Consider the following 22351-nt stretch of genomic DNA (forward strand, 5'->3'; position numbering starts at 1 on the left):
TTTGTTCATTCACGGTTATTTTCGAATTAGCGCGTTCAAGCGACGATGCAATGCGTTGCGAGCCTAAAACAATTCCCTTGGATTTTAATAATTTAGTTATATTAATATCTGTTTACCTATTAATTTATCTTTTTTTCTAATAACTGATCTCTTCTTTCTGTATTTCCTATTACCATCTGTAACTTCTTTCTAATGAACACCATATTCTTTGGAAGCCTGAATTTCAAGTCAATGTTCCCAGTGGGCTTCTTCATATGATTAGAGGTTGTACAACAACAACAATAATAATAATAATAATAATAATAATAATAATAATAATAAACATATGCGTCCACACTGCAGTAAAACATGTCATAAACACATGTCGGTAACTTGTCGCAAACAGGTTGAAAGGAATTCAACGACCGAATCTTTGCCACAAGCTGGATAATGGTATGAGGCACTGGTTAAGATTCCCCGTAACTCGTTGACATGTATTCAACCTGTTTGTGATATGTGTGCGATAAGTTACCGACGTGTGTTTATGACACTTCTTACAATAGTCTGGACACATCCTCTTCATTCCTGAGCATACTTATTGAATAATCTGGGTACTCAGTACTCAAATATTCTCATTCTGAGACCTTTCTTACATCATGGCAATATCAGTCTTTGTTTCTCCATGTTTTTCCTTCTAGTTTATGTATAGATATCAAATATCACTACTGTTGCATAGTACATATATTTACTTTATCGTTGTCTTACAGGAGAATTATGTTTACTTTATCATTTATCCTGCATCAATGCTTTAACCAATATACTTATTGTAAGACCACTAACTTGATCATGCATCGTGGCAACGTCGCAATTATATGTGGCAACGCCGCTTTTACTCTTTCCCGCCTTGTGCGAAGCGTAAGCGGTTGTCGATGGCCGCAGAAGCGTGAGACTTCCTTCGGCTTTCACGTTAGCGTCTGTCTGTCATTAATATATGGGAGTATAAAGAACCTCTGACTTTAATTCGTCACCCTTCGTTCCATTGTCTCTACATGGGACGAATGTGGCAGGGTTATATGCCCCAGATAAAGTTTACTTTCAGTGAAAGTCTCTTACGTATTTTGAATTCACGCTCGTTTTCAATTCTTTTGTTATATTCTAACTTCATTAACGTTACTCAACTTGGATCCTGCAATACTACTATTATTTAGCAGGATACAGAGGATTTAACAACATTACACACAGTTGTAAAATATTTAACCCCTTACTACAGGTTTTCTGAAAAATTATAATGAAATCAAAACATATAATGAATTACATAGACAACATCGTCTGATGGAGTCACTAAAGAAGGCACAGGGCCAGCAACCTCATCCCTAAAGTTTGCACCTTTCTAGCGCCATTTCCTCCAAAGGGACAAAGGTGTATGGTTAATAAAAAGGTAAAAAAATGCGCCGAAGAGTAATCGAGTTTTCTGTACAGCGTATAATCAATTCCACCGAAAATAGACAGACGTTATAAGGACTCAGAGTTTGGGGTAACTGTCCCAAAAGACAGTAAGTACAGATCATGTCGAAGAAGGTATTACAATGACCACTGTTGCTGCGACGCCATTTGGCAGGTTAGTGTAAAATGTCAAAGACAAGTTCTGTACACTAAGGGAATATTTTACCAACGATAATCCAACAATGATTCCTGTTATTAAGGTGCCATTTTTCAGGGGAAGTGAGCCATAGTAAATTGTCACGTAAAATAGCTTCCGATACAAAGAAAACCTCCCAAGAGAGGAATCAATACCGCACTCTGAATGTCACCGATTAAGTATTTTATAGATCTCTACTTTTCGAAAGGTCTCTCAACATAACAAGCGACAGTCGGACAGATCGTACACAAAAATGTTTGCAGATAAAGTGGCCCTTTGGAAAGGCTTGTAAAACTATGCCAGTTGTGCAGACATGACCCCGTAGAGGGATACGGCCGTCAGTGCATGTCACGCGGTGCACTGTGGGCATTGTTTTGGTTCTTTGCAGCGCCCTTTCGGCCCCTAGCTGCAACCCCTTTCATTCCTTTTAATATACCTCCGTACATATTCTTTTTTTTTCTATCTTACTTTTCATCCTCTCTTAACAACTGTTTTATAGAGCAACTACGAGGTTTTCCTCCTGTTACGCCTTTCAAACCTATCTACTCTCGATTTCTCTTTCAGCGCTGAATGACCTCGTAGGTCCCAGCGCTCATTGGCTTAAATTTCCTATTCCATTCCATACAGAAATGACCCCCAAAGTGTCCAGGCTCAGTAACATGTAAGAGAACGAGTTGAAAAGCACCACATTTAGAAGCAAGAAAGTGAGAAAGTGATGAAGAGAAGAAAATTTGGGAAAAACTGCTGAAATTTACCGACAGATGCTGCTTCCTTCAAATCCCTCCATTCCCGGAATGGAAACGAACCCGCTGCTACTTCAACCCAAGCCCAAGAGAGACAAGGTCTACCCAATAGGGTGGAGTCGCCTCCCACCTGAGATAGCTAAGTAGGCGATGACGTATCTTAGAGGTATCTGTCATTACGGCAATTCACCTGCTGACGCAATAAGGCGGTAGACAAAGCTCCGCCCACATGGGGGATTTGGTGGGAAGTGAGCAGACCTTCTCTTTCTCTTGTCCTTGCTTCAATCTATTTCCTACACAAAAAGAGTGCTGGCAAGGCCACGGGAATTAAATAATATAAGCATTAGTCTTCTTTACAAAGTAAACGGGTGAGGTTTTAGTTACTATCGATTGCCTTACTTTTCTACAACACCAGAACAAGACTTTATTGGGCTAAGTAACCTGATTTATCTGTTTGTCGGATAATAATAATAATAATAATAATAATAATAATAATAATAATAATAATAATAATAATAATAATAATAATGAAGAAATCCACAATGATGTCAATGTAAGTATATATTTACACTGACATCATTGTGAATTTCTTCACCATTTTAGTGGCTCATGAGATTATGAGACTTTTACAAAAAAAAAACAAAAACAAATAATAATAATAATAAAAACGAATGGCAGTGTAAAAGCGTGTTAAGACACGTTGCTGATGAGTCTGCTGTGCAGGTGTGAAGTGGCTAATGTTGTGGAAGTTTCCAGCACAGGTGTTCATCCATGACTCAGAAATTAAAAATATGAATGCAGCAGCTATCTCTGTCTTTTCCTTCTTCGAGAGGCACCCCTGTTAAGTTAAACTGCTTAATTTTGAAATAATAATAATAATAATAATAACTCAATCAAGCTTCATTAGTGTCAAGCTTTCTACACTGGTTCTTGCCTGTTCTTTAAAAACATCTATTAAACAAAACCATCTTCTTCTTTGAACTCCTGTTACCTAAACGCTTTCCTGAGACCCAAACATTCCCACTGAACCCGGCGATGGCGGGGCCCACCCAATCCATATGGAGAGAGAGAGAGAGAGAGAGAGAGAGAGAGAGAGAGAGAGAGAGAGAGAGAGGAGTCACCCGAAGCGCAGAAAATGGAAGACCTCTATGGCAGGCTTTTTCAAGTGGTGTCAGTTTGCAAAACCGTCTTTTTATTTCTCACTATCCTAGCCCAACCCCCCACCCCCCAGCGCCTCTTCCCAGGCCCACCACCATCCCCGCTTCTCTCTGCATCTCTTCGCCTCAGATTCACGGCAGCATGATAACTGAAGACCTACTCCAACTCTTACCTCGACACTACTTCCTTGTATCTCTCCTCTCCTCCCCATGCCGCCCCCCCCCCCCCGCCCACATAAAATAACAAAGAAAACCTGCTGAACTGGTTTTCCAGTCGAGAGTTTATTTAACAAAGATTGGCCTAAGACAATAATGAAGCTTGAAAGCTAAACACGTTTAGATGCGCCTGTTTCGGTTACTGATAATACATGGTGGCGCCCACCCCTCAAAAAAAAAAAAAAAAAAAAAAAATTGGTATAGTTATTTCTTAAGGATTGTATGTCTGTGACCACTCTCCTCTGTAACTGAAGTTGAGGTAACAGTAAACCCCACATGGTAAAATCCATTACGTTGAGATCTGGACCTTTTTTTTGAGGGCCATTCGTTGGGTTCAATGAAGCCATGAGTATTGGCTCTGAGCCAGGCAACAGTGTGTGAAATACAACAATGTAAATCTAAAATTTCCTGGATTGGAGGAATGTCTCGAAAAAAATGTACGCAAGACTAAGATCGACTACTATTCAGACAAAACATGGTGTTAGGTTTGGAGAACCATATCATGGAAAATATGAAAATGGTCCTAAAACACAAAACATGAAGCCAGTTTCATGAATTTCAACTAAGAGAAAGCACAAACAAAGGCCTTATGTCTTAAGGACAAGCTCAAAAGAGCTCTGTTACTGATAAGAGAAAGCACGAAACTACATGTCCAGGATACGATTCCATTAACAAGAGAAAACGCAACAGGTCGAAGCCTTTAATAACTAACAAGAATAAACTCGAAACTGGGCCAGTGACTTAATGACGAACAAGAGAAACACGCGGCTTCAACGATTAAGTGGCTGACAAGAGAAAAGAAAAACTAGCATCCATCTCTTAACTTCTGACAGTTTGTGCAAACTGAGTCTCAGCGCGATACACTTTACCTAAAAGCAAAAATGCTGTGAAGACACAGATGACAATTGTAATACCTCTTGGTCGATCTAACATGCACTGGATTTTGGGGGTCCACATGACCGTGGACTGAGATGGCGCAACAAAAGACTAGTGAAAATGAACCACAAGGAGGCCCACCTCTCAAGGGCGTGTGTGAGTGAATGCCGGCAAAATGTGGTCTCTATCTCAATAATTTCTTGCTGGAACGAAATCCTCAGAAAAAATCTGAGATGGAAACAAGAGGTAATTTATTTCAATTCAAAGACACGGGTCTTACAAGTATTCTTGAAATGAACAGAGATACTTCGAAGTGCACAGTTGCATAATTATTATTATTATCATTATCATTTCAGCAGATGAAACCTATTCACAAGGAACAAGTCCACCAAAGGGGCCACTGACTCGAAATTCAAGCTTCCAAAGAATGTTGGTTTCAACCACCCACCGCAGACCCCACACTGCAGCAATGATTTTTCTTAGGGAAGACGCAAACCCGCGACTTGTGAGTGGCATACCACGACACTAACCACTATACCAGTGGACCAGCTAAATAGAAATAATGGACATGCAATAAAGGGTGGATGGGCCATAAAGAAACATTTTCAGCAAGACTGGCCGACGTTAGCTAGTAAGAACTCCAGTTTCACAATTTAATAAAGCCGCATTAACATTTCATATGAGATTAACGTAAATAAACCAATGAACCGACTCTCTTAAGAAATCACCCACGAAAAGGCATCCATCCACTTTCGTTTTTCTTCAGGGAAAACATACAAAATCGTTTTACTGTTTCGTATCAGCAAGGAAAGATGGCTGATAACAGTACATGCGGAGTCACCAATCAAATAAATGATCAGGCCCAAAGAAAAAAAAAACAAACAAACTAAATGAAAAATGCCATTGACAAAGTTATACTGTCAGTACTGTCTAGCGTAAAATCATCCTTGGTTGGGTAACAAACAAACCAAAAAAAAAACCTGGTCAAAATCACTTAACAGATTCATCAACCAAACAAAACAATCCTGCAAAGTTTACCTAAGGGTGAACATTCCACACGAGCAAGTTTCATTTTATTCTGACTCACAAATACCCACAACCAATCCTTTTGGCCTGTACAAGACAATGAGTTTCACACGTCCTCTCCTTTTCTAAGACAAGAGAGTGAGTCTAATGCACAACAACTCCCACTCATCCATACATTCATCCGAAGACTCCCATGTAAGGAATGGTGATGGAAACATTTTTTCGTACCTTTGGCACCTTGGCATACTTGTCCTTCCTTGTGTCTCTGATGGTAGAGATGTCCAGAATTTCAACTTCAGCCTGAAATAAGAAAAAAAATTTTTTTGTTAAAAATTTATGCATTTTTAAGAAGACTGTTCTCAGCAATTAAAGGAAGGAAGGAATGCAGAATTTCAGCTTCAGCCTGAAATAACAAAATTCTATTAAAAAATGTACGCATTTTTAAGAAGACTGTTCTGAGCAATTAAAGGAAGGAATGAATGCAGAATTTCAACTTCAGCCTGAAATAAGAAAAACAAAATTCTATTAAAAAAAATTTATGCATTTTTAAGAAGACTGTTCTGAGCAATTAAAGGAAGGATGGAATACAGAATTTAGGCCAAAGGCCAAGCACTGGGACCTAAGAAGTCATTCAGCGCTGAAACGGAAAACAGTAGAAAGGTTTGATTAAAAGGAGGAAAACCTCAAAGCAGTTGCACTATGAAACAATTGTTAGGAGCAATGGATAGCAAGATGGAAGAAAGACATTATGAACGGAGGTACAGTAAAAGGAATGAAAGGGGTTGCAGCTGGGAACATGAGGTCATTCAGCAAAGAAACTTAAGTTAAAAGTTAAGTAGAAAGGTTTTAAGACCACTGAGCTGATTAAAAGCTCTCAAAGGGCTGGCCCTAAGGATTAAACTGATTTTACGGGGCTAGAACCAACTGGTTATGGCAACGGGACCTAAGATTGTGGAATGAACCACATTATAGCGAAAATGAATTTCTATCACCAGAAATAAATTCCTCTAACTCTTCATCAGCCGGCCGCGGGGGAACTCCGGCCCATCGAACCTTGATCAATGCCTACAGTGCACCGCGCGAGGCGCACTGACGGCACTGCCTCCCTACAGGGCTGAGCAAATAAAAACAGGCACTCATGTGCTACAAATGAAGTTTTGAAAAACTAGGGAACAAGTAAAAGGAAATTTGGTAGACTTAGCGGTTACAACAAATTTTTCAAAAAGTTTTGAAAAACTGATATACAATAAATTTACAGGTGGATTTTCATAAGTAAATATCATAAGCTTGTGGACGGATTCTCGAATAACATCATTGTCGAGAAAGACGCTTTTAAAAAGTTATGTCATATACAGAACTAACTGTTTTAATGGATTTTTGAGCTGCCAATCATTTCAAGAGAGTGAATTTCCCCGACAACCTTTGTTTCCAGAATCGTTTGACTTGCTTCTTTCTAGGAAGTGCGTTTGATAGCTTAAAATCCACATTTTCAAATAACCATACCTAGAGATGGGCTTTCATCTTATGAAATATTTCATATTTTTAATTTTGTTTGAAAGATTAAAATCCACATTTTCAAATAACCAATGAGCTTTCATCTCATGAAACCTTTCATATCTTGCAATGTTTGTTTGTCAGATTAAAATCCACATTTTCAAATAACCAATGGGTTTTTTTCATCTTAGGAAACATTTTCGAGTGTTTGTGTATGAATTTTGACAGTAACACAACGTACCAAGAATATTTTAAATGCCTCAACTGGGGACAGACTTTTTCAATCGTCCTGTGCTTGAGGGAGACTTCCACAATGCCTTGGAATTTAAAATAACCCAGTGCCTGACGTGGAATGTCATATTTCGAAGAATTTACGCATTTAGATGTGGATATTCTAATAACCACTTATTTCTCTGAGATTTTCGAATGCCCATGCGTTTTGAAATGAATTTTCAAATGCCATTTATAAAATGATTTTCACACGACCAACTCAAATATGCTTTTAGATCGTTGCCTGAAACCGTTTTTTCTCCAGATTACCAAAAATATAAATATGGCTTTACAAATTTTCTTACGAAAATATTTCAAAATCATGCAATTAAAACAGTTTCTTCCAATACCTATTATGAAAAATCATCATGCAATTTAAGAAAAATATTTTAAAAATACATGTCAGTTTTCATAAAGAAAATTAAAATTACTAGGAGTTTTCGTTCGAATTTCGATAAAACATATAAAATCAAATGTATTTCAAACCTAACATGGAACACCTCCGTATTTTAGCACCATCTAAATTATCGACCATAAAGAATGCGCAACTCCTTTTTAATATCAACAAAAATAAAAAAAAAAATACCTCTTACTTTTCATAAAAAATTTAAAATTACTAGGAGTTTCCGTTTGAATTTCGATGAACCATGTAAAATTCCAACATATTTCAAACCTACCATGGAACACTTCCGTATTTTAGCACCACCTAAATTACCGACCGTAAAGAATACGCAATTCTTTTCGGATATCAGTAAAAAAAAAAAAAAAAAAAAGTTCTCAGAATAGCCAGCAACACCCACGGTCAGGGCTTTACACTCTCTCGCATAGCACATCTCGTTGAATAGCCGCTGGCCAATGGCCAACTCGCCACAAAACCTTCCCCAAAAATCTTTTTGATAACTTCTTGGGGTTATCCTGCTCGCGAACTATCAATCAACCGGCAAAAACGTACACTCCTCTTAGCGAAGAGAGAGACACACAATGAGTTGCTTTGTAATATAAAAAAATGGTATAAAAATTAGATAAAAATATATGTACGATTTATAGGCTACGTTTAAAATGTGAGAATATGTCCGATCTTCTTTGGTTGGAATAAAAAGGAGATTTATTTCCCGCCCCTTATTATACCACCAACTTCCAACTTCTTTACAAATGGATCTGAATGCGTCTTTTTTTTTTTTTTCCAGCTTTCATTCGCTTCTCGGACGCCTCTTCTCAGATTCACTGCTACTCACACCAGACTCCTAAGATCCAATGGAAGTTTCTGTGCAGTGAATTTCGGAGGGAGGCTGCAGGCTCTTGCCTTTGGACATGCAAATAGCGTTTAACCTAAATGATCAATTTCCGTTTTTCTTGATTCCATCACTTTTAGGAAGATGCAGTAAAGATATTAGCAAATACTGGTATACGATGCAAGACATTCGATGTGTCTCTGAAGCGAGGTGGGGACTCCTAAATGCAGTATTCATACATACATACATACAAACATACATACATACATATATATATATATATTTTATATATATGTATTATATATTTAGATATATCAGATATATTATACATACAGTATGTATACAATCACACACACACACATTATATATATATATACATATATATATATATATATATATATATATATATATATATATATATATATATATATATATATATATACATACATACATACATATACTGTGTGATTCCGTTTAGAGCCACTGCAGGGACCCACTGGGATCGAAACGCCAGAACTGAGAAGGACTGAAATGAAAGAAATTTGGGTGCATAGCTGTCAGCTCACAGGGTCCCAAAAACACGAAAACAAGTAACAGATATAAGTTGGTTTATATCGTGGAGCATCTCTGATCATTTTCTTATAAGTGGCAATATAAGAATGGTTGGAAGTCGAGATTAAACCCAAGAGAAGCTTCAGACCTGCCTCTCGAACAATAAAAGGTTGCAAGCGTCAAGGAATTAGGAAAAAACAAGTAAAAAATGCGCCGAAGTTTCTTCGGCACAATCGAGTTTTCTGTACAGCGCATAGTCGAGGCAAACGAAAACAGATCTATCTTTAAGTGTTCTTGGTATAATGATGTATGAGCCCCGCGGCCCATGAAACTCTCAGCCGGCCGTGGTGGACTGTGTTGTTGCGTTGCCAGAATCACGGTTAGGGCTGACTTTAACCTTAAATAAAATAAAAACTACAGAGGCTAGAGGGCTGCAATTTGGTCTGTTTGATGATTGGAGGGTGGATGACCAACACACCAATTTTCAGCCCTCTAGCCTCAGTAGTTTTTAAGCTCTGAGGGTGGACATGAAAAGTGCGGACAGAAAAAAGTCCGGACGGACAGACAAAGCCGGCACTATAATAGTTTTCTCTTACAGAAAACTAAAAAGGGAGTTTCAAAGCTAAGCAGCAGAGCAGAAAGGAAGTTACCCAGGCATGACAGAAGTGATGGCAAAGGGAAGTGCTATGACAGGAGACTGGCTAACAGTGCACACACTCTGAGGCCTGTGTTGGGGAACCATCACAGTCCAGCTTCCCCCTTAATTTCTCCACGTCGGAGACACTGGCAGTTATCAAGCTAGGTAACTTACAATCATATGAGTCCCCAGTTTTATATAAAATCAGTGAAAAAATATGAATTTTCTCTACTTTGTTCTAACTTGGACATTATTATTTTCAAAAGTGGTTTAATACCGAGTCCAAGCGTCCCATTCTTATAATCTCAATAAAGCCTGGAGCAAGGTGAAGTTGAAGGAGGTGGACAGCTAGCCTTGGTGAGATTTGCAACTGAAGGCCAAGAGGACGCTGAAAGGAACCTTCAGTGTCATCTAGTGTGACCTGTCAGGCAGACTGCAGGCTGTACGTTGGTGGGGAGTAAGAGGCGTAGTGTGGACCCCTGGACTTCATCAAAAAGGCATGAGGTTGCTAAACCCACCAGACTCTCAGACCTCGCCATTCAAACAATGAAAAATCATACACAATTTTTACTCGTAAATATTTTTTGCTTCTAAAATTTTTTCTAATATTCCTTTCTCTTATTTTTTGTTGCAATGGGAAAGTTTCGTGAATTTCTGTCGGCGTAACCCTAAACAAGTAATATGTTAAAAGCCTGGTCCAACAAATATATTGTTGTGAGTTTTTTTTTTTTTGTTCAATTCTTTTTTTGTTTTGTTTTCCGAGAGAAAAATTCGGTTGAAAAGAACCGGAGTTGGAATCGATACGGTGTCTTGTGTCCTCAGTCGCTTTCTGTTCTTCGTCCTCTCCTCTGCATTTCTTTCTTCCCCTTCTTCGTTCTTTCTTCTCATTCTCCACTATTCCTTCTGCTTCCTCTTCCTTCTATTCCTCCTCCTCCCATGCCTCCTCAATCCCCTCCACGCACCAATTTCTCCTCCTTCAAACAAATATTTTGATTCTCTCTCTCTCTCTCTCTCTCTCTCTCTCTCTCTCTCTCTCTCTCTCTCTCTCTCTCTCTCTCACGTTCCCCAAGCGGAATGAATAGAACTATAGGCGTGACCTACATCAGAAGGAATAAAAAAAAGAAAAGGTTTTTTTTCCCTCATTGATTTTTCTTTTCCTTCTTTTGTCAATATAAGATACCAAGGCTTTGTACCATTCTCGTCCAGCTCTGTTGTTATTAAAGAGAGATTTTGTTCTCATGTGTTGAGGCCTCCAGAGATTCACTCATTCACTCGCTCACTCCTTCCCTCACTCACTCACAACTCACTACTCGGTCACTGGTTCATTATGATTCAATGCTTGCTTTCTCACTCGACCATTCAATCGCTGACTCACCAAAGCAAAACTCACTTGATCTCACTACTCGTTCTCTAACTCATTCACTCACTCACTCACAACTCACTACTCGTTCACTGATTCACTGCTTGTTTTCTCACTCAACCATTCAATTAGCTGACTCACCAAAGCAAAACTCACTTGATCTCCTCACTACTCGTTCTTTGACTCACTCACTCACTCACCCACTAACACATCCACTCTCTCACTCAAGCATAACTCATTCACTACTCACTCACATTACACATTCACACACTCACTTCTCATTCACTAATCATTCGTTCGCCCATCAACAAACTCCGACACTCATAACTTACTTATCATCCACTCACTCATTGCTCTTTCCCTCACTCCTCACTCGCGCAACAGAGAGTGCAAGCTAGCTTCAATTCGCTCATTGCTGGGTTGGCCTTGTTAGGTGGTCAGAGCAAAAGATGGAACCTCATAAGATCCGCGAACGGAAAGCAGGAAAGAGTTCCAAAGCGCATAATTTAGAAGTTCTAGCCTGATGGGAGCTTCGCGAGAACGCTGTCACTTTCTTCCAACGGAAAATGAATAAATTTCATCCATAAATAATAACAATAATAACGTTTATTAGCTTAAGAATGTTAGAAATAAACTACGGGGTTTGTTTTCCATTAGTAACCCCCTTTTAAACAAAGGAACATATAGAGACGGAGAAGAAACACGCGTCCAACATACTTCCTTTTAAGTTACGACAAACTAGCAATGATCCAACACAGTTTGACCCTTGACTTTGTAACTCCACGCAGTATCTGTTGGATGAACTTTCTGATCAATTATCAGGCGGAACTTCACTCTAAATATTATTATTATTATTATTATTATTATTATTATTATTATTATTATTATTATTATTATTATTGTTATTATTATTATTCAGAAGATAAAACCTACTCATACTGAACAAGGCCACAGAGTCCATGACTTGAAGTTCAAGCTTCCAAAGAATATGGTGTTCATTAAGGAGTAAGAGGAAGTAAAGGGGAATACAGAAAGAAGAGATACCACTTATTAAAAAAGAAAAAAACAAATTAATAAATAGATAAACAGATGAAAATGTATTAAAATGCAAGAAGAATAACCCTGGGAATATCTTCCAGTTGATACAGTTGGAAGACACCGAAGTAATACATGTTCTCAGAGTTAAGCAAACGCGATTCCTATACACTTCCTTTTTTTAAGAGGCGGTGCAAACATTTTTTCGGGGTCGAACCCAATTCTTTTGGTTTACCTCCGTAGGTCAGGCTTAAACATTTGGTTGTCAGTCCTTCTGTTCTGCTCACCAAAAAAAAAAAAAAAAAAAAAAATGTACATGATGTCAAAGTGGTAAGATCTCTTAAAACCTGAGAGAGAGAGAGAGAGAGAGAGAGAGAGAGAGAGAGAGAGAGAGAGAGAGAGAGAGAGAGACTTTTGGTCAATTTAATTCAGAATTTACTCCAAGAAATCTGCAGCAAGATATAAATTTGAGAGAATATTTTTACATCATTCTCAACTTCGTTGTCATTGGTATCGGCAAAATTGCTATATATATATATATATATATATATATATATATATATATATATATATATATATATATATATATATATATTTCCGCTGATGTGCATCGTTATTTGATGCTTTGGGGGTCTGCATGTGATAAGTCGCAATAATATTTGATAAGTACCAAGACTTCATAAGTCTTCATTTATGGATATCAAAACTTTGTATCATTCTTGTGCAACTCTGTTGTCATTCAAGAGACGCTATGTTTTCATGTGCTGAATCTTTCAGTTTCACTCACTGACTCATTATCGTTCACTGACTCATCATTTGTTTAAGTCACTTCTCGTTCACTGACTCATTACTTATTTTTTACAAAATCGCTCAATCTCATATTCACCAAAACTCACTTGTTGACCTCGCTACTCGTTCAGTAACTCGTAACTTGCATTGACAATAAATCATCCAGTCTCTTACTCGTTGAAAGATCATCCACTCACTAACTCCGCCAAAACTCACTTATCAATCATTCCCCTTTCAAGTCGTGATAAACTCGCAATGATCAAACAGTCTGACCCTTGACTTTGTAACTCCATACAGTCTCCAGTCTCTGTTGAATGAACTTTCTGAACATACAAGATCTCTGGAAGGGGGTCGTTCCTTAACTATCATTTCTTTAATTATCATATCATTGGTTCACCTGAATTTCAAAGGTATATCTGCAAAATGCAACTTATAAAGGGGTACCTTACCAAAAAAAAAATATCAAAATGTATTAAAATATATCAAAATAAATTAATAAGTTGAAAGATTACTTGATAAAAAAGAAGCAACCAGTAAAATGATGGAGACGTATTTTGAAAAAGACCTGAACGCAACCGATCGGTGGATCTGTTAAATCCCAGCCTTTATTTATTTATTTATTTTTATTTTATTTTTTTTTTGCGAGGTGAAGTTCGCTGCAGTAAAATAAGTCGCTCTTTTAAACGTCCGTTCTGTTTAATCTAGAAGACATTAATTCATAATTCGCTATGGATTAGAAACCAATTTAATAAGTACCGCTTTAACAAGATAATGACCAGTTAAAATTAAACGGTTAAATTCTCAACGAACTTAAAAGATAATTGACTGGAATTAACCCAGCAAATTCGTGTTGTACGGAACGCCTATGGAGAGAGAGAGAGAGAGAGAGAGAGAGAGAGAGAGAGAGAGAGAGAGAGAGAGAGAGAGAGAGAGAAAGAAATACAAACTGTTATACAGAAATAGCACTCTACCAGCAAAATAAAAAGTAAAGAAAAAACTAAACTCGGACAATTCCAACTTGCAACCATGGAGAAAAAAGGATATATATATATTCTCTTTCTCTCTAATGAGGTGGTCGGTGGGCAGGGGACCCACCCAGGAGGAGGAGGAGGAGGAGGAGGAGGAGGAGAGTAAGAGGGGGATGGAAGAAGTGGCAAGGAAGACATTAAACGGACAGAAACAAAGGGAGAAGCGAGAATTCGGCTAAAGCGTTTAATGCAGCCACGACGAATTATCAAGGCGGTGGAGAAAAAAAAAAAAAAAAAAAAAAAAAAAAAAAAAAAGGGGCGCTGGAAAGGAGGGTCATTAAGATCTTCAAGATACAGAGGGCTTTCTCGGAGATAAAAAGGGCTCCACCGCCAAGGATATAGGACTCTCATGAAGGTATAGGATTTGTCTGGGACATAGGATTTCCTGACGTTCGAGGATCTCTCGAAGATATGGGACTTTCTCGGATATTAGATGTACTTGGGTGGAGGGCTCTCCTTCAGGTACGATAATCTCCAGCCATTATACAGAACCCTCTAAGAGACATATGGCTTAACTAAGACACACGACTACAATAGAGGTATCAGGCGGTCTCAAGGATATAGAGGATTCTGCTCAAATGTAGGACTCTCCTGAAAAGGACCCTCTCAACATCAAGACCCGTCCTAATATAGAACACTTTACATGATTGAAAAGCTTCCTTAGATATCAATTTTATGGGGGTATAAGGATTTTTCCCGGCGATATATGGCACGCATAACCATAAGGGATTCTCCTAAAACATCCAGTTTCACTCCAGGGAACTGTCAGCTCCACAAAGAGTGGATGGCTTTCATAACGCAAGACAGTCGTCTCAAAGTCACTCATTCTCTAACTGTTGACATGAGGATGAAACTCATGAGAGAAAGACTTTCATTGGCTTCATAATTACCCACTCTCTCACTCTTAGGTGCAGAGAAACACACAAACACACACAATATATACATATATGTATGTATATATGTGTGTGCTTATATAGGTGTTAAGTATACAAAATTGTAAATTTCACGATAATGACAAGCTATTAAGGTAATACATAGGGCATTTTAGTACTGAAGGAAACTTATTTGCTATCAACGATAAAACGGATAATAATAATAATAATAATAATAATAATAATAATAATAATATAATAATAAATAATTATAATAATAATAATAATTATTATTATTATTATTACTTAATTACAAACAACCTAAAAATGACCAATAATTCCGCCCAGCAAAATTTCAAAGATTAGTATACGTAAATGGAAAAGAAGCCAGTACTAACACGCACACACGCACACACACACGCACACACACACACACACACACACATATATATATATATATATATATATAAAATATTCTCAAGACTAAAAAAGTAGTTCTTACCAAAGTAACATGACCTCGGCAAACATAACTTAGAAGGAAAATTGGTCCTTTCTTCAGGCACTAAAGGAGCCCGAGGGCAGTCTGCGCCAACCACTGGCAATCAAGAACGATTCTTCGCACGGAAGGCAATTTTCTTCGCCATGCAAGTAAGTGTTAGGCAACTGCAACATGGTACCCAAAATGCGGTATTAGAGGAGACTCCCTTACCATGAGTGTCCAGATTTTGTCGTACAGAAGAAATGTGATACAAGTCTTAAATATTCATTTTTAGTTGTATGATGTCTGTATGTGTGTATTTATTACGTATGAGCTTGCTGGAGCGCTACGTGCACTGGAACTCGGCGCTGCTGTCTCTCCCCTACCCTCCCGATCCCGTACCAACCCCGCCCCACCCGGGGCGGACAAACAGGTTTGCAGGAGGAGGGTGGATGTCTCCCCTACCCTCCTGTTCCCCTACCTACTCTGCACCCACCCGGGGCGGACAAACCGTTTTACAGGGGAGGATGTTATGTCTCTCCTACTGTCACCGGGGAAGGACAAACAAGATCCACGTGGATTTCATTATTATAAATAAATTTTTTTGACAGAGTAATAAGCAACTTACATATTTTGCTAGCATGATTTTAGTATTATTCCAAGAAGTTATATTACTGAGTCAAGCATACTAGTTGCGTTAACAGATTAAAAATAACTTGCCAAATGGCAGAGATAAATTTTACACAGAAATTCCATTCATTTCATCCCTCTTTTCAAAATTATTCAAAATGTGTAAATACTCACACCAAGCAAGCTGATACGCCATCAACTTGCAACCAGAGCTTCTAGAGAACAGAATAACTCTGAAGGGGAAACTGAGAGAAAGAAAATACAGTAAACAGAGAAAAGAAAATATAAGCGAATCATGAATAAATGCTGGAGAGGAAACTCAATGACGAGACCAATGCATCCGTACAATGACAGCATTAAACGTTAGAGAAAACGGGATAAAATTAAACGTAAGGGAAAACGGGATAACATTAAACGTTCGGGAAAACGGGATAAAATTAAACGTAAGGGAATACGGGATAACATTAAACGTTAGAGAATACGGGATTAAACGTAAGGGAAAACGGGATAACATTAAATGTTAGGGAAAACGGGATAAAATTAAACGTTAGGGAAAACGAGACATTAAAAGTAAGAGAAAAAGGGATAAAATTAAACGTAAGGGGAAACGGGATCAAATTAAACGTTAGAGAAAACGGGATAAAATTAAACGTTATGGAGAACGAAATAATATTAAACATTAGAGAAAACGAGATAAAATTAAACGTAAGGGAAAATGGGATAAAATTAAACGTTAGAGAAAACGGGATAACATCAAACGTTACAGATAACGGAATAACATTAAACATTTGGGAAAACGGGAATACATTAAACGTTAGAGAAACGGGAATACACTAAACGTTAGGGAAAAAGGGATAACAATAAACGTTAGAGAAAACTGCATAGCATTAAACGTCCTGGAAACCGGATAACATTAAACGTTAGGGAAAACGACATAACATTAAACGTTAGAGAAAACAGAATACCACTAAACGTTAGGGAAAACATGCCACAGACTTAAAAATTTATGAAGATCTTAAAACAACTTGGGAAAATTTAAGAATGGCCCCCACCTCGCAGTTCGCCCCCTAAAAAGAACCATCCACTTAACCATCACAAACGGGCACCACTTAAGCAATCATCACCAAGAACATCAGTCAATAAATATAACCATCAGTTATATCTGCACCAATAAACTTTTTTTTAACAATGACGTCAACAAGACTGGCCCACCCACCATGTCCCAATTTAGTCAGGAATCGGAGAAAGAAAAAGAAAAAAAGAAAATAAGTGAGAAGGGAAAAGAGATTATGGGAAAGACTTCAGAGAAGCCTTAGACTTGCTGTTAATGGAAGATTAATTAATGGAATAAGACATAAAAGAGAGAGAGAGAGAGAGAGAGAGAGAGAGAGAGAGAGAGAGAGAGAGAGAGAGAGAATTCCCAAGTTGGAAAAAGCAGTTTGACAAGAAGTTATCAATGTCCCATGCAGTGAAAAAAAAAAATGGGCATTCTGCCCTTCTTGGTTCCCCATAACTGACCGAGGAACCCTTTCAATACATGTGGGCATTTTGCCCTTCTTGGTCCCTCAAAAACCAATCAACTGACCCAAAGAAACCCCACAAAATACTCACATTGGTATCGCTGGTGTGTCGCCAGTAAAGGTAGAAGCCTTGAGGGTCCACTTTCAGGGTGACGGGCATCCCAGAGGAACTGTCCTGTGAAGGAGAAAAACAAAAAAAAAAGTGTGAATAATTAAAGTGAGTGAATAAATGTCAATTATGGAGTATAAAATTTTAGCCAAAAGCCAAACACTGGGACCTATGAGGTCATTCAATGCTGGAAGGAAAACTGAGAGTAGGTAGGTTTGAAAGGTGTAACAGGAGGAAAGCCTCGCAGCTGCACTAATATTATTAGGAGAGGGTGGATAACACTACGGAAAAAAGAGAATATGAACGGAGGTACAGTAAAAGGAATGTAAGACGTTGCAGCTAGGGGGTGAAGGGTCGCTGCAAAGGACCTTAAGTAATGCCTACAGTGCACCGCATGAGGTGCACTGACGGCACTACTCCCCTACGGGATAAATGTCAATGATGAAATTATGAAATGAATAACAAAGAAACGGAGACGAATGCATTGTGTCACCACTGGAATGAATAACAATGTAAAACTACACTAATTACACGTTGGTACAAACTTAAAGAAATTCCATCTATAAAATGAATGACGATTAGAAATAGTGGGAATAACAGAATGGAATTAACAATAATTTAAAATGCGTGAATAATCAAATGAATGCAGATGTCACTGATGAAATGAATAACAAAGAAACAGAGAAAATACATTGTTCATTCAAATGAACAGCAATGTAAAACTTGAGCACTACCACGTTGATATAAACTGAAAGAAATCAAACCTGTGCAATGAATACGTATGTAAAACTTAACAATGCAAACCAAAGTATATAAACCTGAAGAAATTACACATGCGGAATGAATAACTATGAGAGATAATGTGAATAACAGACTGGGAATCGCAACAATGTAAAATGTAAGAAATAACACATGGGAATGGACTTCAGTTCCTGCCACCCCTGGAATGACTGACAAATCAAAAAACTAAGAAATAATAGACTGGATCAGAGATGACGGCCAACCCAGGTATTGATAACATTAATATAATGGTATTCACAATGAATAACGTGGATTAACAGGAAGTGAACAGACAATAGGTTTAAATATAGAAATTAATATCACCAACGTAATATCTTCAATGAATACAGAAATGCATTGTAATCTGAATGCAAAACATAAATAAATAAATAGGCGCACCTTAAAAACCTCGGTAATATAATTCAACAGAAAACTGCCCTATGTGAAACTAAGCTTGTGTAGGGGCAAAGGTAAATAAATACACACTTCTACAATAAAAAAAAAATAGCAAAGAGTAACGCAAAATTCAATGTAAGTGCAAAATAGAATCGAGGAGAAAAAGACGGAAAACGTATAAGAAGAAAAATTCCCTTTCGATAAATTCCTACCGCTAACAACTGATAACAAGTGAAAAATGCGCCGTAGTTTCTTCGGCGCAATCGAGTTTTCTGTACAGCGCTACAGCTTATAATCAAGGCCACCGAAAATAGATCTATATTTCCGTGGTCTCGGTATAATGCTGTGTGAGCCGCGGCTCATGAAACTTTAACCACGGCCTGGTGGTGGCCTATCCTATAGCGCTGCCAGGCGTTTGATTATGGCTAACTTTAACCTTAAATGAAATAGAAACTACTGAGGTTAGATGGCTGAAATTTGGTATGTTTGATGATTGGCGGATGGATGATCAACATATCAATTTGCAGCCTTCTATCCTCAGTAGTTTTTAAGATCTGAGGGCGGACAGAAAACGTGCGGACGGACATACAAATAGCCATCTCAATAATTTTCTTTTACAGAAAACTAAAAAAGTCAAAACGTTACGGCAAGGTTAAACTCAATTTATTCTTCACAATATCAACTAACTAACCCGCTTGAAACGCGAATATTACATAAAACGCAATAAATGCATCCTTTGAGATGACACCATATTCTTTCCAACGAAATCCTGTAACGAAATGAGTGGAAATGATCATATCAAATATGGCAGCCAAACAAAAACATCATTACTCCTGATACAGGAGCCACAACGACTGTGGTCAAGGGAAAAACACAAACACAAGACTAACAAATAAAAAATCTTTTTTCTCCACAGGTCTCCCGACCAGTAGATTCCAAACTTTCGTCAATGAGAAATTGCCTCTGGGCTTCGACGGAGATTCTGCCTTACTGACCCTCTATTTATCTCAAATTACGGATAACTTTCAAAAAGGTAGTTGGAGAGAGAGAGAGAGAGAGAGAGAGAGAGAGAGAGAGAGAGAGAGAGAGAGAGAGAGAGAGAGCGCTAGTTTAACTTACAAATAAATTTTTTGGTAAAAGTTACAAAGCAGCCCACGTTTTGATATCGATCATTATGGCAACGCAAACTAAAAGAAAAGCAAAAAATGCGCCTAAGTTTCTTTGGCGCTATCGAGTTTTCTGTACAGCCGCTACAGCGTGTAGTCAAGGCCACCGAAAATAGATCTGTCTTTCGGTGGTCTCGGTATAATGCTGTATGAGACGCGGCACATGAAACTTTAACAACCACGGCCCGGTGATGGCCTATCCTATATCGTTGCCAGAAGCACGTTTATGGCTAATTTTATAACCTTCAATAAAATAAAAACTACTGAGGCTAGAGGGCTGCAATTTGCAGCCCTCTAGCCTCAGTAGTTTTTAAGATCTGAGGGCGGACAGAAAAAAGTGCAGACAGAATAAAGTGCGGACGGACAGACAAAACCATCTCAATAGTTTTCTTTTCCAGAAAACTAAAAACTGTGTTAGAATACGGTAATATATGAGACCTTAACTAACCTAGCTTGACCTGGATAAAACTCTGTGAGACCTAACCTAAGTTAACTTGACCTTAGAAAACTTAAGGTTGAGGCTTAATTTAAAAATTAAGTCATTTAAAAATAAATAACTTCTCTGATTTATATTCGCTTCATTAACAATGCAAAAACAAATTCGCATGATGTTTCGGTGGATAAGTAACGCATTCATCTCAAAAAATATAAATAAACCTGACCTAATTGATGCTCAAGGCTGCCGTTACTAATCATGGTATTAACGCAGCAGTATTTTGAAACTGCTACCTTAATACCATGATTAGTAACTGCAGCCTTGAGCATTAATTAAGTCAGATTTATTTATATTTTCTGAGGTGACTGCGTTACTTATCCACCGACCAAAATGTCACGCGAATTTGTTTTTGCGTCGTTAATGATGCAAATATAAATCAGAGACGTTATTTATTTCGTTTTATTTTAAGTACGACATTATATTTCGCTGCTCTTAACTGTGTGAGACAGGGCTATAAAATACCAGTCTGCTCTGCGATATTCAAATCAGATTTCTGTATTATTTACTGTAAGGTGTTTATATGCAGCAACGACGGTCACAGTGATTCAGAGCTACAAGGTAATTTGGGTTATATTGCTTGGGTAGCCAACTCTCAATTCTGAAACATTCAGTAAGTTATTTTTGAGATGTGAATGATACCAGTATTCCTCTGGCGCATTTCTCTAAAGTGATCCTGAAGTTGCCTGTGTCTTTTGGTTAATGGTACCACTCACATCTCAAAAATAACTTGGTGAATGTTTCAATATTTAGAACTGGCTACCAAGGCAATATAACCCAACTGACCTTGGAGCTTCGAATTACTATGACCATCGTTGCTGCAAAAAAACACCTTGCAGTAAATACTACAGAGATCTGTTTTGAATATCGCAGAGTAGACTGGGATTTATACGGCCCTGTCTCACACAGTAAAGAGCAGCGAAATATTATGTCGTAGAAGGACGGGACGCAAATTCCTGTGATGTTTACTAATATTTCACCAGCCCAGGTTTTTTTTTTTTTTTTTTTTTTTTGGCCAGACCCCTAGGTTAGGTTAGGTTGGATTAGGTTAGGTTAGATTAGTAGCTCTAGAGTAACTTGGGTGTGGGAAACCTGAGACTATTTTCAAGAAAATTCTATGGTTGGATTTTAAGAGGAAAACATAATGACACTATTTTCAAGAAAATTCTATGGTTGGTTTTCAAGAGGGAAAACATAATGAGACTATTTTAAAGAAAATTCTATGGTTAGTTTTTAAGAGGGGAACATAATGTGATTATTTTTAAGCAAATTCTATGGTTAGTTTATTAGAGGAAAACATAATGAGATTATTTTCAAGAAAATTCTATGGTTAGTTTTTAAGATTTGGCGTCCCGCTTTTTCAGGGAAAGGTCCCAGTACTCGGTTACATCTCGGGCAAATGCGGAAGGGACTGGAACTGGGAAGGTTATGGACTGGAAAATGACTAAAGGAAGATGGTCAAGGTTACATTTAGACAACGCGAGATTTCTGACCCAAGTTCGTTGGCTAGCTGTTTTCCATCAAGTCGACCTTATGTCAGGAATAGCCCTTATCCAAAGGCCGTAAGTGTTAAAAATGTTAAAGGGAATAAGAGGCTCCATGTGGACCTCTGGACTCCGTCCTTGCAACAAGGAATCTTTACCCAGGTCCTTTGAAAGTACGAACACGTTTTCCGGCATCTTCTACTCTCTTGCCGACGAACTCCGGACCCAGAATCCAATAACTGATTGACTGAGTCCCATGACCTTTGGTCACGACTGCACACGAATATGAAAAAATAATATTTGCTGGGTATAGAAAAAAAATACCGGAAAATGTGCCGTGTGACCTCGCCTCCACGCAATGGCTGCGCCTGTTACTCAATCGCATGCAAC

General features: G+C 38.0%; 1 protein-coding gene across 1 annotated transcript in view; it reads right to left on the minus strand.

Annotated features, from left to right (window-relative positions):
- LOC136854573 (1-phosphatidylinositol 4,5-bisphosphate phosphodiesterase classes I and II-like) overlaps positions 1-22351 on the minus strand; it is a 513384-nt gene that overhangs the window by 136637 nt on the left and 354396 nt on the right. Inside the window, 2 exon segments of the mRNA XM_067130940.1 lie at positions 5865-5936; positions 17625-17708. Coding sequence (XP_066987041.1) covers positions 5865-5936; positions 17625-17708 — 156 coding nt within the window.

The sequence above is a fragment of the Macrobrachium rosenbergii genome, chromosome 29 (assembly GCF_040412425.1).
Source record: "Macrobrachium rosenbergii isolate ZJJX-2024 chromosome 29, ASM4041242v1, whole genome shotgun sequence".
Lineage (NCBI taxonomy): Eukaryota > Metazoa > Arthropoda > Malacostraca > Decapoda > Palaemonidae > Macrobrachium > Macrobrachium rosenbergii.